The sequence below is a fragment of the Molothrus ater genome, chromosome 2 (genome assembly GCF_012460135.2).
Source record: "Molothrus ater isolate BHLD 08-10-18 breed brown headed cowbird chromosome 2, BPBGC_Mater_1.1, whole genome shotgun sequence".
Lineage (NCBI taxonomy): Eukaryota > Metazoa > Chordata > Aves > Passeriformes > Icteridae > Molothrus > Molothrus ater.
The window spans coordinates 41,960,061-41,977,212 of NC_050479.2; the positions used below are offsets into that span (position 1 = coordinate 41,960,061).

Here is a 17,152-nt window from a genome sequence, read left to right on the forward strand (position 1 = left end):
ATCACATGAAAACATTCAGATAAAGACTTTCCAGATGCTCCCAATGCCTTGGATTTAACCTAATATCTTTCCTAAAAATAATACTCCAGCCTAGCTGTGATACATTGCCAATGAACAGCTTGTATAAATCTCTCAATAGTGATCTCACAGAAAAAAATATTTCAGTTTTTATTGATTTAAGTAGACATCAACTTAATTCTATAGGAGGGAACACATTGAATATGCTCTTTCTTTGGAAAGAGATGTCCAAGAGATAACACACTTTCTAACTTGCAATAAATGTTATTTACCCATAATCGTTCACTTTTTTGCTCAATTCAATGTAATTTCCTGGGCAAAATCCCCAATTTTTAGACAACGGTTTTGGACAAAAATGTATTGAGGCAGTTTGAATGTAAATGTTTTGTGTGTGAGAAAATGTACATGTGTGGTAAAATAAAGTTAAGTTGGATTTAATCACAGTACTTTTAGTACATCACTTATGCCAATCAGGAAATCTAAAGTTCTACTAACATAGAAATACCAGCATTGCTTTTGTTCCATGACAGGTGGCACAGAAAATAAATGCTTTTGTTTAAAATATGATTTGCACCATTTTCCTTTTGCACAAATTAGCTAAGGTCTGTAAATGAGAAAAAATGGATTTTATTTTCACCAGATTCACAATCCATGAAAAAGTTACTGCCACATAGCAGTGTAAGAAATCAACCTATTTCTGTGTCAGCCTGCTGCTCATACACAGAGAGTTCCTATGTAAGTGAAGGCTGTTCATAGTGTGAAACCCAGGAGCACCATGAGCTGGCAGCTGAGAAGCCTTGTGCTTCAGAAAAACAATAACAAGAAAATGTTGTTGAATTTCTCAAGGTGTGTGGTGAATAACAGCACACAGTGCTTCTTTTCTTGGGGGAATACAAGTGGATTCTGAGTTGTCATGCCCCAGCAGAGATATAATTGCTATAATTCATTAGAGAGGCTAATTTCCATTTTTCATTACTGGAGCAAAACTTCATAAACTGTGTTGAATGGAATCGGAGCTTTTATTTCCTGAGGCTGCATATGTAATCATTTTAATTCAAACAACCAGTCGAACCAGCCTATGCTGGTCATTACATCTCCTGTCTTCCTGTCATTTTGTAGTTTAATTTCTCCATCAACTCATGCCTAGTTCTACATGTTCTTTCAATTTCTCTGTCTTGAGGCATACAGCAAAGCAAACTTATTGGTGGTGGTTATTTTGCACAGTTTCTACAGTCTCGCTTTCAGAATAGACCAACATCTAACATTGATCTTACATTATTTATGTTTCAGCTGTGCAAAGAGAATACTTTTACACTGGGAATGACTTTAAACTATGTCCTATTTTAAGACAAACCTATTTATTTTCCTTGTGCCCTTGCCCCATTTGCTGATCAAAGCCACTTACATCTAAACAAGTTTTGTTTCTTACCTCTGCTTTGCCTGTCTTATTTTATTCTACAGTACAACAGCATGTGAAGATGAATTTATAACTCAGCTACTATATGCATGGCTTCATCCTGTGATGGAAAAGCCAAAGAGTTAGACCTCCACTGTAGGTTACAGAGGAAAGGAAATCTGTGTCACAAGAGTTACCAAAAAATAAGACAAACCCAAACCCCAAGCCACCAATAAAATCCCTGAAGGAGCCTTAAATCATTAAAATCCAGGGGAACTTTACCGTTCTGACTACAATTTCTTTAAGAATTACAATATGCACGAAGGCAATCTGAAAAACAGCAGAAATCAAGAAGAACCAGAAAGGTGAAAAGCAGTGGACTGCTCTCGGGGCAATCCTGCAGTTGGTCTCTAAATGGGAGTGACATTCTCCAGGATTCTTGCTTGGACTATGCAGACCTACAGATGTGTTCCAGCTTCTGCAGTGCTATGCACCAAAGCAAGGAGATTCCCAGTGAAGATTATTTTTTAAAGCTGCACTTTAAAGAACCACCCCAAAACCAGAGTACTTCATGTTTCTGAACCTTTGAAAGCTGTAAAATATAGCTGCAATTCTATTTCAACCTCAGATAGCAGGCTATGTCAGGAGCTTGCTTTACTTCATTTATTTGCTTATTTATTTGTAGTCCTGACCAAACCCAGATAAACAGGAAACAAAAAAGAACTGTCTGCCTTACTCATATCCCCTGCCTGTTTTCAAAGAAAATGTGGTTTGATAGCCAAGGGTTGGGGTGGTTGGCATCTGAATTAATTTCTGACTCAAGTTCTTGTTGCCAAAGCTGCGTGTTTGTACAACGATTAGATAATAGACCCTCTTGTCAGGAATCCTAGAAACAATTGTATCCATAAAAATAAATAAGAAAAAAGCAGCATGATTTTTTTGAATGTGCAAAATAGTTTAATTCAATGAGGTGTGGGAGAAAAGGTAAAATTACTTTTCATTTTATCTGAACAGGATTACCCATCCTCCTTTTTTGCTCTTATGCTTCTTGGGTTCAATTATTTTCAGAAGATATAACTTGCCTCACATCATCCCACAGATGGCTTCCAGCCCTTTAAGAAATGTACTATGCAAGCCAAATCTCTGTGATGTTTACACTTCCTTTCAAGGTGGTTTTAGCAATTTTTATCTCATTTATTTTCCTACTTAGAAAAACCTGGCAAACTATCAAAAGGAAAATGTGCAGATGAGTGCTCTTCATGGAAACTAGATGGATGCTTAGTAACAAGTGGACCCACAGGGACAAAACAGCAGGTTCCCAAGGTTCCCAAGGTTCCCAAGCCAGGCTAACCTTGGGTTTTCTGATTAGCTTGTTGAAATTCAAATTCATCTGATGCCTGTGGATCCTTTCAGGACTAGTACCTCTTCTGATGAAGAGTGAAGTTATCTCAAGCTGTCTTGTGCTATGCACCCCAAAGGCTAAAAGCTGGTGACTGTGTTGGTGAAAAGCACCTCTTGGCTTTTCTTCTATACGGATAAGCCTACACAAGGCTCATGATTTTGGCCTCCCTCCCCTGATTTTGCAGTGCAGGTTAACAGCTTGCTGCCCTAGTAGCAGCCAGCATAGCATGCTCCACACTTAAAATTGTGGGATATGTTTACCAGGCTTCAGTGCTTCTGCTGCCATCCCTTATGGTATAGACCAGCAGGTGCAGGGCACTGAACACTGTCTTGTGCTGTCCATACTGTCATGGCCTTTCATACATGAAGCCTACAGGCAAATTAAAAATTCTATGTACAGGGAAAAAGTAAAAAATTTACTGCATGCCCTCTTTGGCTGCTGGGAATAGGAGAGGAGAGCACACTTTGTGTTTCCAAGCAAAAGTCTCGAGTTTTAGTGTTCATGTACCTGAGCATGCAGCCAAATTCCTGACCATCTTGAACCTCTCAGCCTGCATGTTCACACATGGAGAAACGGCTTCTCCCTAGTATCCCCCTTCTCTCTCCAGTGCACCCTTGGTGGAAAATGCAGCATCTTTCTCTGTTGTCATAGTCCATGAAACAAGTTTTGCTCCCCACACTGGCCTATGAAAATCATACTGCTTTTCTCCTTCACAAATGACCCCCCAGGCATAGACAGGTACTGTAAAAGAAAAACAGGTAGGTTCCTTCAGGTTATAAATGATGGCATATGAAAGATGACTAGGACAATTTGATTTTCTTTTGCTGGGCTCCCCCTGGAAGACTGAGTGGAGAAGACAAATAGCTGTGACTAAGTTAATATGACAGTAGTCATATAAGGGATGGAGCAAACCATATGGAATATCAGAACCTTATTTAAATGAACATACTTTCTGAACCAGAATAATATTTTAACATTATGAATAGAAATTTAAAACACTTCTTGTTGTGCCTCATAACCCCATTTTTCTCTGTAATTCCTTTATAGCAACATATGCCTACAATTTCTATCTGAGAGACCCTTGCACCCTTGCCCTATTTACCTCTAGCTGAACATCAATCTGACTTTTAATATCTGCCTAAAGATCCATAGTTTGGAGTCTTTGCTCCATCTGGTTTCTGATAACAGGCAAAGCTTGATTAACAAATCCTGGTAAGTTACTATGGCAACTTCCACCACTGCAGCAAGAATTAACAGGTATGTTCTTATCATTGCTCTTTTCCCCCAACTATGCAATTTAATCCATTAAAATTAAATGATAAATTGTGCAAATAAAGTCTGAGCCTTGGACTCCTTGCTGGAAATTAGTCATTGGTCTCGATCATAGTGTGAGTATTACTTTCTTTGTTAGAAAACACTTCAGCAAGCCTACAGCTAGAGGAGTAAGGTCTCAAAATCAGATAGCATTGCATTCAGAAGTGCAATAAATCCTAAAGAAAACCTTAATGTTAATCCTGCTATGTGTCACTACTAATAGTGGAAAAGGATTCCCAGTTCCCAGTTCCTTTAGGGAATGGCTACCTGAATAAGTGCAAAACAAATTCAGAGGTTCTAAGCAGCAGACACTCTGGTGCTTCAAATGGGGAAAAAAAAATTGAGGTGTGCGTGTAAAGTCAGCTGTGTGATCACCATGCAGCATCAGAACCCTTCCTGAAAGCCTGATAAGCTCACTTGCATTTGTTGGAGAGCTTCCAGAGTGAGTGTGGGCTCTTTTCTGGGTGCAAAATTCAACAACTGGCTTGTGTCCTTAGCATCCCCTGAGTACCTCTAGAGGATGGCTCATAGCCTGTAGTGAGAGTCTGGTTTTGGTCACTCTGGTCTAGGAGGCCAGAGTTAAATTTTGGGTGGTTATAAGACATAAATGTCTTGCTCAGATCTTCCTTTTACAATGATGCTCTTCTAATCTCTGATTTTCAAAAGTGAATGGCTGAGAGCAGAGAGAGTGTTATAGCATGAGAATGAGTGGCCTTGAAGTGATTATGGTGCCTTTGCCATGGGGACACATTAAGGAACAAATGACATTGAAGAATATGTCCCTATATATCACTAACTATTTTCTAGATTTCTTAAAGCGTGTTTGCCAGCCATATTATTTCACATTTTAGCACAGAAATAAATCAACATTACAACCTGTGGAAAATAGGATTTCTTAAAAGTACTTCCACAACTAGCTTGAGAATTCCAGAGGTTTTGTCCCAGAACATTACCAAGTCAATTTTCAGCTAGTCACATTCCCAAGTGAGCTGCATGTTTTATAGGCAGTACTTTTTCTCCAATCCATCTTTCCCCTGTATGTCTATATCCGGCTGATTTCATGATAAAAGAGATTTTTAAGGGTTCCGGTTTTGCCACATTGATTTTTATCAAGCAAGGGGTGACTTGATAAAAGTATGATGAATCTAGGCCTCTCTCTGCAGACAGAAAAGAGCTGGGTTATCCATTTTCCATTTAACAATGAAGGTCTTTACCTAGGAGTACTAAAGTTGGACTGAGAATAAGAATCTGGATGGGATTGAGACAGGCTCTGTCCTCTTTTCTTTCCCAGCTATGTAAGCATTATAATCTGGGACACATGGGTTGGGTTGCAGCTAAAAACAGCCATGGTTTTCTATAGTAGAGGAAATGTATTAGAATATCTGTATAGAGGCTTTGCCCCAGAGGTCCTGGTTGCCCTTGATGGGCTGCAGCTGCGATGTCCTTAATTGGGCTGCAGCTGTAACCAATGAAGATAACTGGGATAAAAGGGGGTGGGTTAGCCAGTCAGGGAGAGCCTTGGAGGAGCCCTGGCCTGAAAAGAAGAAAGCATGCAGAAGAAGGAAACTGTGAAGATCTGCAGCTATGAGAATACACCAATGAGGTATGGACTTTAGAAATCTAATAACAACAATATAGGACTCTAGAAAAATAACAGAAGAACAACAGTTTTCCAGTCCCATCACTACATGTGAAAATTCTCTGTACCTGACAAAGAGGAGGATATTCCCAGTCTCTGGGAGTCTTGCACCCTGGACAGTATTCCATCTCTACTGCTCTGCACTTGGAGATTGCCTGAGCATAAGTGATAAGGGGAAGACTATGTACACTTTCTCCTCTTTCTCGTGTGAGGCAAACAGGTTACATTTCAGATTTTGCTAACTTGGTATTAGGAATATCACATTTACAGAGATAGCTGTTTTTTTTTTTTTCTGGCTCACTCCATTCCCATGGTGCAAGTGAATGATTAAAAAAAAACATAGAGAGGCAATGAGGAATGCCTGGGAATCCTGAATCTTTGTCTTCAGAAGAAAAGTTTTGAAGATAGAGCTCATTAAAGTGGTCAAGACAGGAACTGAGTTTTAATATGTGTTCAATGCTGAGCACAGTGTGACCCCTTGTTGCCAAACCAAATCAAGTAGAAATACTACCAAGGGGTATGATAGTAATTTCCTAGTCTATCCAGACCATGAGTTCCAGAAAGAAGAATCTGTGAATGAAATTCATCTGACATGATGTCATTGTTCCTGTCTAAGCTACAAACTCTTCCTCTGCAGACAATGGTGAGAAGCAGGAGCTGAAGAGTACAAGTGCTACTTAATTGAACAAAGATTTTTAAAGTAGCTCAGTTCAACTGTGCCCTGAAAGTGCCTATTTCTCTCAGCTGACACCGAAGGATACATTATCTGTCTGGTTCTGGGGTTAGATACCCCCATTTGGTCAACTGGATTTTTTCTGGATGAGGGAATAAGAGTTGAAAAGATTTTAGTGTACAAATTATTTCTAATATTATAAATATTCCCTGATGTTTTAATGTAAAAATTACTTCTAATACTATAAATGTTCTCTGATTTTTTAAGCCCATTAGCATTCATTGTGAGATCACAGAAATGGAAGTTTTTCACAGGTTCATTTATTATGCAGTGACTTTTTCCCTCTAAATGACTGATGCTTTTTTCAGCAGAATAAATACATTACTCAAATTCCAGTTATTTCTCCATATATATCACACTTTAATATAGGAGCACTGTAGGTATGTTATATTAAAAACACAATGCACTTTAAGCAATTAGCTTTTTACTTTACTTTCTCTAGCAGTTACTTAGGTAACATAGTTATTATGTACTGGATATTTTTATGGCCTTGAATGCGTCAAGAGAAAAACAACTTTCATTCTGGTCTGTTTTCATTTGCGTTCCTACATAGCATTTATGCTGTCCAAATATATAATAGGAAAGGAAAAGTCTCAGCACTTAAAGCAAAGGCAATTATCCTGGTGGCTGTTAAGAACTGGTTGAGTATCAGCAGTGTGGTTTGCTCCCATACAAATGAACAGTAATGTCAGCTGTCCATCAGGACCTGGCAGTGCTTTAGTCTTGCCTGAACTGAAATCCATCAGTATGGGTGTTGACAGGTCAGCTGGGTGTCTAAGAACACACCACAGATGGTGGAGACCTGGAGTTGAGGTTCAGCTGCCTGCAGAACAATATCCACTTCTTTGGAAACCTTCCCTCTCTTCCAGAGCTGATGTCAAATAGGTCCTGCACCATACCTGAGACCCTCATGTGAAGTTTCTCTCTGAAAAGGCTGTGACTTCTTAGGCAGTGGCATCTAGACATTATTCAAGTTTCCAGGTGTCTCATTTTGGTCTAATTTAAGATCTTATGAGTAGCTCCCAGCTCCCTCATTTAATATAGATACAAATGAATTTAATCCCATCTTGGAATCCTCTAGAGCATCTAGAAGATGGAAGAACTTCTGTAAGGCCTTTATCACATCTCTTAGCAGAATACTAGATAGTTCAGGGCATGTCACTTATCATGACACTTGTGTTTCAGCCAATGGCTTCTGCCTGTTACTGACCTCCTTGACTAGCTCTCCACTGCTACCATGGAAGATTAACAAATCCAGCTCCGTGGACTCCCTGTATTAGAGACACTGAGTCAGACAGAGTGAAGTCCATTTCTTTTGTACCAGAAATAACATTTACATGACATACATTCAGTACAGAAGCAGCGAGACCCAAGAAAACCAGAAAGACATGTACATGATGGTAATTTATGATTGCTGCCACCAGATCACAAAGCTACTGGAACAGGGTGAAATTGTGAGCTTCTACTGAGTCCCCAGTTGACCACATCTAAGTTCTTAATTCTAATAGTCTTAGTCACTTTCACTTTGGTGTAGGCCTGTTTGGGGAGAAGTCAGGTATTGACTGCTCAGAAGGAGCTAGATTATCTCAGTTTTAGCCCTCTAACCTAAATATCTTGTCAAGACTAAAGTTCTTCATAGCTGATAGAGGAACATTGGTGCTTCCACAGAGCTATTCATGCAATCTTTGGCAGATATCTACTTTAGACCGGGATTTACCCTCTGAAAATACCTGTTTTCTTAACCAGCTGTGCAAGGAGTCCATACTACTCAATCCTAATGCTGTAGGAGGAGTTTTTTGTTACTGTGTACCTCAGTACTTGGCAGCATCCAGAAGAGGATCTTTTGAAGTGTTTTGCAGTTATTCTTCCATTTTCCATGTTGACTAAGTATCTGAATACATAAATATAAATATCTAGCTACTCATTTTGCCCTCATGTGGACCTGTGAGGTTGCTAGGGTCTACACCCAGAGCTAGGATCCAGAAAATGCTGTTGGGTTTGCTCAGAGATACACAGTCTTAGGCTTGTCCTCTGTTAATGATGGATACAATTTGATGTGATGCTTTTCTCTTCCCCAGTATTATTAATCATCTTGACTTTGCCATCAAATATCTGTAGCTATCCACTCAAGATTTACTGCATTATAGAAGCTCTGCATAATTGAAGCATCCTGTATTGCTATCCCACCAACCTAAACTGATACATTGATATGATTGAGGGATGGTAAATATTGAAGGATGATAAGAACAGGAAAAAAAAATACAGGCAGTCTTTCCTAATGTAAAATATTTGGTTTTGACTAAAGAAGGGTCACAAAAGGGTCACCATTTGTAATGAAGATAAACCTTATTTTACTTCTTTTAGTCACTGTAATACATGTAAAAGTCCATTAAGTGTCATTTTCTGTCTATTGCCATCAAAGAAAAACATATGAGATCTTTAGTTTGGGAAATCAGTTTCAGTCTGCTGTAACCTACTATTTGTTCCAAGTGGAGTCCAGCACTGTGCACTCCTGTTATGAGTTCACAATATATCCATGTGCTGCAGTCTAACAAAATAAAATAATCTGTAAAGGCTGGAGAACACTCATTGCCAGCAATGCATAAAAAATATTTTTCTTTGTAGAGTGAGATTCACTATTTGCAACTAATTTAGAAATTACCAAAGTTTTAATTTCTCTCTTGGCATCTACACTTGTACACAACTGATTTTGTTGCAGAAAGACATTTTATGTTCTCTAGTCTCTTGCACAAAAAAGGACCCTCTAATTCTCTAGTGGTAGATGAACAGATGATATACCACAAATCCATTTTTTATGAAAACTTAGAACTGGTTGGCTGCACTCATTTTAGCAATGCAAGAATTCAGTACAGTGTAGCACCTTCCAGGGTGGCAGGCAGTTGTCGCTGCTACAGTGATATTTCTTGGAAGCATCTAAATGAGCATGGTTTATGCACTGCAAGTGGGGACACAAGCCCTGCTACTAATTTTTAAACCATATTTTTTTCCTAATGTGATATCAAAACATGAAATGCAGAAGATATATATAGTTCTATCTTTATCATGAACAAGAACATTAAGAATTGACTTTTCCTTCTGCACAGACACGTGAAATGAAATGTGATCTGTCTTCCAGCTGAAAGAGCAGTGCAAATGTATTTCCTGCTCAGATTATTCTTCCAGAGGCTGGCAATATAAACTTTCTGTATATTAGAAAAAATCCCATGTCTTTACTGAGTAGAAGCTAAAATGTCAAATGGAAGGAAGTAGATTTCAATCCAGATTTACAAGGTGAAATTTCCATTCAATAGAAGTTGTGCAGCCTTCAAATTGACAATTTTCATTTGAGTCTAGCTATCCTTCTAGGTACCTGATGATACCATGGCAATGAGTATGATTAGCAGTATGATAAGAGCTATGTATCAATATATCTTACAGCCCAAAATCTCCTTTGTGCACACCTGATTCATAGAGCCTAGCTCCAACCCCAAGATTTATGGTCACATTTAGACATCTACAAACTGCATCTCTGAATTAATCATCCCAATTTTATTTATCCTCAGCGGGGAGAAGGGGGTAATTCAGATTCTTGTCTTCTCCAAATGAGTATTTGTAGCAAGCTCTGGAGGTACTATCTCTATCATTAGTAAAGGAATGAAGTGATAGCTCAGACTTCAATTGTAACACTAGAAACATGAAAAGCTAGGACAAATAAATCCCACTTCATGTTAATCTGGTTTGATATGGCGCAGATGTTCAAACTTTAGCCTAGATATCTTACTTTTCTTTACCCTAACACCAAGTTCAGCAATCACATAGTAGTTTTTCAATGTACAGCAAGTGAAGACCCATAACTGTGCCATTTCTTCATCTTACTGTTTGCTGAAAGTCTGGTGATTAGGAGTGGATTTTATCTACAGGTTTTTTATTCCTCACCTCTCTAACTATGGTGATACATAGTACCATTCACACCCCCTATGACTTTCCTGGAAATGAGACGGTGACTCCCAAAGGGTCTTCATACCCATCAGGTAAAGGAAGTTCAACGAGTACTAAAAAGTCCATTTTAGAAGATGATCATGCAAGCACTGTGTTCCATGAGACAACACTCTTCAGGCAAGATAGAAACTGCCTGGCAGTCAAGATTAGTGAATTTTCTTTGATAACTAATTAATGTAGACATCTGTGGATCCTGTCACTGTTGGGGATGGCCTTTCCTTGCCCATGCTGGTCAGGGTCTGAGCAGCAGGCAGACCCATTCCACCTGAGGACAGAGGCAACCACTGTAACAAAGCTCTGTCTTAGCAACCACCTCACGCACGTTCGGAATGCAATGTGTCGGATACAGCAGCATGCACAGCCATTCACCTGGGGGACGGAATAATATCACCATTTTTAAAAACAGGACTCTGTCAGGTCTCCCAGGAGGGTTCTGACAACCACAATCATTCATCCACCTTTGCCACCTGGAACTGGTATTAACCATGAGGGAAAAAAATGATTGCACAGATTTAAACTTAGATATTGCTGCAAGACAGAAACTGAGATGAAGCAAAACTTGATATTAAGCAAACACTTATTTTGCAGAATCAATCAAAGCCTAAATCTAACACCAAATGACCACAATGAATGTGGTAAAACATATTTATTCCTTTTGCATATTGCATCCAAACAGCTAATAAGAAACAGGACTCTGTCTAAACATGCAAAATGTAAAACTGGAGGAGCTGTACACTTCAGGAATCATCTGCTGATTAACATCACGCAGGGTTATCAAATCCAACAGCACAGCGTCTAAGGGTTTTGGGATAGTAGCCTGTGGGAAGCCATTAGGCTTCTAAAACACTTGTGTGAGCCTGTCATCTTCAGCCTTAAGAGTGTGACCCAAAACTCCAGAGTTATGATGTATTGTACAGGCTCACTGTTTGTATCTCATGGCCTCAGTATGCAGATGATACTTGGAAAATTAACCTCAGAACTTTAAACCCTTTAAGACTTATACCTTCTGGATTTTATTCTAGGGTCTTTTGAGGAAAAAAAATCTTGAGGCTAAACATCCTATCCCAGGAAAATTGTGCTATCATGGCATATATTTAACGGTTCAAGACTGTGGACCAAACAGAGTCTAACAAAACTGAAATGAAATTTCACTTTTAGGAATTCCCTACAGGATTCCCTGGCCAATTCAGATCAATGTCTGATTTGTCTACAGTGCTGTTACTTTTAGTCTTTTATAGTTAAAATGCAAAGCAGATTATGTATTTTTAAGTAATATTTTCTATTTCATAAAGTTTTGGAGCAGTGGGAAAAGGTTGCTCACAACTGATTTGTTAGATTACATCACATTTTTTCACTGTAACAAAAACCATAGCACAGTGGAATAAAAAAGTTAAAAAGAGACTCAAAGTACATCAGAATTTATTCCTAAAAAGGGTAGTTCAGGGTATCTTCCTCGTGGCAATTGAGACTTTATCTGCTTTTACTTTAAGGAAATCAGAAGGGACTCTAAAAGGACATTTTCTCACAAAGTGTGACACAGTATATTCCCCTCCCCAGGGTAAAGAGCATAAAAGGTGCTCTTTCTCAGATGGGGTGCATGCTCATCCACTAATCTATGCAGCCACTGTACTGTGTGTGCATGCAAATCACCCATGTATGCCACAGCCAATTTCTCAGTTGCCTGTCTCCACAGTATGCATGTGCATTATGTATTATATGTTTAAGAGTGCATCAACTCCCTGGTGAAAAATCAAGAAAACTTCCGTGTCCTCGTGAAAGAAAATGTGGAATTATTTTATACACGTCCAGCCAGGTCAGGCTGCAGTATGTTCTCGGGAGAAATTCCAGCTGAATTAAGACAGCACTGCTGTACAGTGATGTGGTGGATACAGAGGGACTGGGGACAGCTCAAACATAGGAAGCAGCATGGCTGTATCAGCATGGTGCTCTCTGTAGACTAATTAGTCCTGCTAAGAAGCTGGACTATTAAGTCCATGCTAAATGCAAATCCGCGCCTTCCCCTTGGGCTGTGCTGAATGAGCTCTGCTGAGGAAGGCTTTTCTGTCTGGAACTGGGGACCTCTAACAGCCACAAAAACTTATGAAGCTGTAAAGCATGAGGAGATTGGCCAGTAAGACAGGGGCATTTTCAGGGAGAGAGCCCAGGAAGGCCTGGGAGCTCATTTCCTTGCTCCAAGCACAGGACTCAGAGCTGAATGCTACTGCAGTGTCTGCATTGCTCTACATGCCCTTGTGGGGTTTGAGGCTATGGGGATGCTTACACCAGTTTTTAGTTCACTGGAGGAATACATGGCTCCTTTCTGGGGAGGAGGCATCATCCTTGAGGTGAGAGAAAAACACTGGAAGGCAGCAGCAGCTCTGGGCACTCGGCAAAATGAAATTAGAATGCAAAATTACAGAAAGAACTGCTAGTATTTTAGCCTACAAGACAAACACACAAAGTAAAGATGGTGAAGATGAAACTTAAACAAGTGTTTTGTCCATCATTGTACAAAGACAAATGGGAATGAAGTGAAGAATAAGAATACCAAAGCTTACACCATGTTGCATTGTCCTCCAGATAGTCCTCTGGGAAGCAAGAGGGAAACAGATTCAGGGAACAGAAAAACAAAACAGAACAAAACAAAATAAACCACAGGTTATACCAAACAGGCAACCACAGAGAAGATAACGAGTCTTTATAAGCAGTTGATTTTAAATGAGAAACTTTAGATTATGCTCTACAGAATCAGGTGTTAAAATTATGTAATTTTTGACAATTTAAAGAATTTAGTGATCTTCAGGTATACTTGCTAGATGCCTGGACTGAGATTGTCACTTTTTGGCACTTTTTAATACAGGGATAAGGAAAGATTTCTCTGAGCTGTTCAAATGTATACTTTAGGAGGAGATGAATTGTGCTTTAGAAATATGTGATCTCAAATCAGTTGCCTAAACCCATGCTTAGATAACAGAACTAAGGCCTTTGTTTCTCTCTGTCAACAGTCAAAATGACAGTCATCTGGACTCAAATCAAGGCAGCTGGTTCTAAGTATCTGCACTATGGAATTCTACACTGAATCAGAAAAGTCCTCATTTTTGCTGCTGTTACAGCCAGTATAAGGTGGAATACAGCTATTGAAATGTAGGCAGAGCAAGTCTATTTAGCACCTCTGAGATATTCCATTTAACTTCCAACCTGGTCTCCTGTAACCTTGCTTTCACCTTTGGATGTCTTGGAGAGCACAGGCATCTCAAAGAGCATTAGGTGACTATGTTTATGTAGCTGAATTTCACAGGGTGCAACCTGCAGAGAAAGCTGGGGCTCAGTTCTGCTCTCCCACTTGGATGCCTCATAGTGAACATCCTCTAGGGTGTTCTATCCAGACTTCAGATGCCAATCCAGGGGAGCATAAGCATCTCAAATTACTGTTCTAGCTTCCTGCTCAGTTAGATGACTCAAATACTCCGAGGTATTTCAGTCTTGTCTATCTACATGTGCATATTCCAACTGAGTCTTTTATTTCCCAGTCTTTGAGAGAGGTCAGTGACAGATGGGGTGAATCACTCTCCAAAGATGTGTGTCTCTCTCCATTGGCTTCTGAAAGAGCCTGACTTTAGGCCCAGTGCTGTGAAGATGTCACTGAATTGTCAGAGCATAAGTGTCTTGAATTGCTTCTGCAGTATATTCAAGCCAGCTCCCCTCTGCTGCTCCAGAAGTGTGCTGGTCTCCTTGAGTCCCCTGCTGGTCCCATATTTCAGATACTCTAGGATGTCTCAGATGCTGCTTTTCATCCATGCTGAGACAAGTCTCCCAAGCTCTACATAGCTTCCTAAATACATCAGATACTTTAAAACCACATATATCACAGCTTTTGGGGGATATTTCGATTTTTCCACATTTCTTAAAATTAATTTTGATCTATTTCTTATTTGTTAAGCCTTATTTGTTACAGCTATGACAATAACAAAGAGAAATCACTTTCCCTCCTTTTGAAATGGAATAGCTGGGTTAATAGCATGAGCTCAGGCAAGGATGAAGGAGCACTTTTTCAGATGGGCTGAGTACCTGGTGGTTTCAGTGTAGGCTTCTTATGAGGGATGCTTTGTGCAACCTACCTGATAAAATATGCCCAACTGAATTAAGCTTATAAGCTTATAAGGAGATATGAGCGGGGCTAAAACAGAATTCAGTTCAGATATGCTGCATGTTTGTATAATATTGAGATGCAGAGGAAATATTTTCTAAACTTGGTTTCTTGTGCTGTCAAAGACAGATGAAAGCAGAATAGTTTGTCACTTCTTTTGAGGTTTTTTTAACTGTATGTTTGGACTTTATGTTGACAGTTTAAAGTCAAGTGGTCTGACAGTGTTTCATGAATACACACTCCAGAACAGACTTCTAAAAGCATTAAAGTAACACTGAACAGTCTTCTGAATCACAAGAAAAAACTTGTTTCTTATACCTGTAACAATCAAAATGGTCTTTAAGTGTTTGAAAATACCATCAAAGTAATAATATTGCAGTGTATTTATATGAAGTAAGCAACAGCAAATGATCAGTGGGTAGAGGAGAAAACTGCTGTGCATGGGATCCTCCTTACACCCTGTTGACAATGCAAGGATTAGGAGTATCCAAATGAAGCTGGTCCTCCAAGCCCTGGCTACAGTTAGTGAAGAGAGATATGTCATTCAGGGAATGATTCAGCACATGGAAAGCTGAGGTTCCAACACAGGTTAAATAGTGTTTCTGCGAGGCAGGAGTGTAGCATTTATATCCTTCTGGATAAAATTACCCAAGATGGTGTGAGAAGCAGGCAGTGACCTTTCCTGAGAGCTGCTAAGGGATTACAGCTCTGAAATAAGGCCGTCTGCTCTAATCCACATAAACTACCTTTCCTAGCTCTACTGAGATCAGCAGCCATCTCTGAATTGAGAGATGGCTGGTCCCAGCCCAGAAGGAGACAACACATTCATCACTGACATTTCAAGATGGATTTGATACCAGCACTCATCATTAACAGACCATAAATAGTAATTATTTTAGATACCACCAGCAAGAACAGGAAATAGGAATTTGATTTGAACATTTTTTAAATGAACAGCAGCAATGCTGAACTCCTTGTTTTTTTTTCCTGAAATAATGCATGAACAAGACTAGTTAAATCATATGGAGATAAGTTCCCCTTTTAAAGTCTAGAAGTCATAAAGAATTATCTGTATTGGCAACTTTCATTAATTTCAGCCTTTAAAGGCTGGCAGCATAGGACACATCTCTGCTTTATTCAGTGTGCTGTTCAGTATTTTGCAAGTTAGTATCTTAAAAAGGATATTAATGTGTTCAGAAGTATCTTCTTATGTCAATATGTAATGCATCTTAAACCTTCCTTATTCATTACAAAAATGCTTGAACTGTTTTTACATCATCAGACTAATCCAAGCTGAGCTGTGCTTCCAGCCCCTTCCTTTTTATGCTCTTTCTCCCATTTCAGCTGTTTGCAACCTTAAGATTAGACAAAGCATGATTGAAACCTAAAGGCTTTGGTGACCTTTCACTTCACCTTGGCCAATTCTACATTAAGATCCAGGCCTCTGCTCCAAGCAATGCAGAAGGACTGGTTCTCTGAATCTAAAGTGAATGGGTAAAATTAAGATTCTGTCTAATATAGATTGAGTATTGCTAGTCAGATTTTTAGCCTGAGATGTTGCACTGCACTATGATCCTGCTGTGGTTGGATCTACAATGGATGTAAGCATCTTCTCTGTTTCTCCTTTTAGTATAACCAGGCTACAGTATTTCCAGAAGTGCAGAGAACTAACAAATGTTGCTTTTTGCTGCAGGGTAATCCCAAGTCTTGATTAGAAATGGCATGTTATTTTCCTATTGGGTTGCCATGAAAATGGACAGAATAGAGTACATAGAGTACAACATAGACAGAAGTGATTGGAAAGACTTGGGACTGGGAAGAACTACTGTGACATCCCATGAATTTGATAAATGGCGGCGTCAAGAAGATACCTGGGTCTTCATTTGCATTGGTAAATTTGGGTGCTCTCTTTGGCAAGACAGACCAGTGCTCTGCAAGTGTGCAGCAATCAGCTGAGGAGGGCATGTGGTACAGCCTTTTTTAAATCAGAAGCTCTTCAGTTTTGCTCATCGGTTTTACCTACAGATTTCTGGGATGGTACTAATTATCCCTCTATAAATCTATAGATGTATAAATAGCAGGAACATTGAAGTCTGAAATGTGAATCCAATGATTGGTTGTAAAGAAAATAATCTTATGTTGAAGTATTGTTTTTCCAAAATGATTGAATAAGTAAAGCAAGATTAACGATCACTGAGGTTTTAACTGATTAAGTCAATTGTTGAGATGGATGGAAATAAAGCAGTGGTAATTTTATAATTAAGTAAAGAAGTGAAACAAATTGAGGTGCCTTTGGAAGGGTGTAAGTTAAAGAACTAGGTGATAAAAATGGCCTTAATACATGACTTTTTTTATAAGACAAAAAATATAAAATACTCTTGTAGATGACTTTTGATACATAATTTATACTGCAAAGTACCTGCAAAGGCTTATGTGGTTTCTGGCCTGTAGGAAAGAATTTATTCTCTCCTAACAAGTCTAACACATAAAAACTGAGCCATATT

At 39.1% G+C, this 17,152-nt stretch overlaps 1 protein-coding gene across 1 annotated transcript in view; it reads right to left on the bottom strand.

Moving 5' to 3' along the window:
* Positions 1-17,152, bottom strand: part of GPC6 (glypican 6) — a 722,602-nt gene that overhangs the window by 47,060 nt on the left and 658,390 nt on the right. Inside the window, exon 7 of the mRNA XM_054518587.1 lies at positions 13,060-13,089. Coding sequence (XP_054374562.1) covers positions 13,060-13,089 — 30 coding nt within the window. The remainder of the gene's footprint in view (positions 1-13,059; positions 13,090-17,152) is intronic.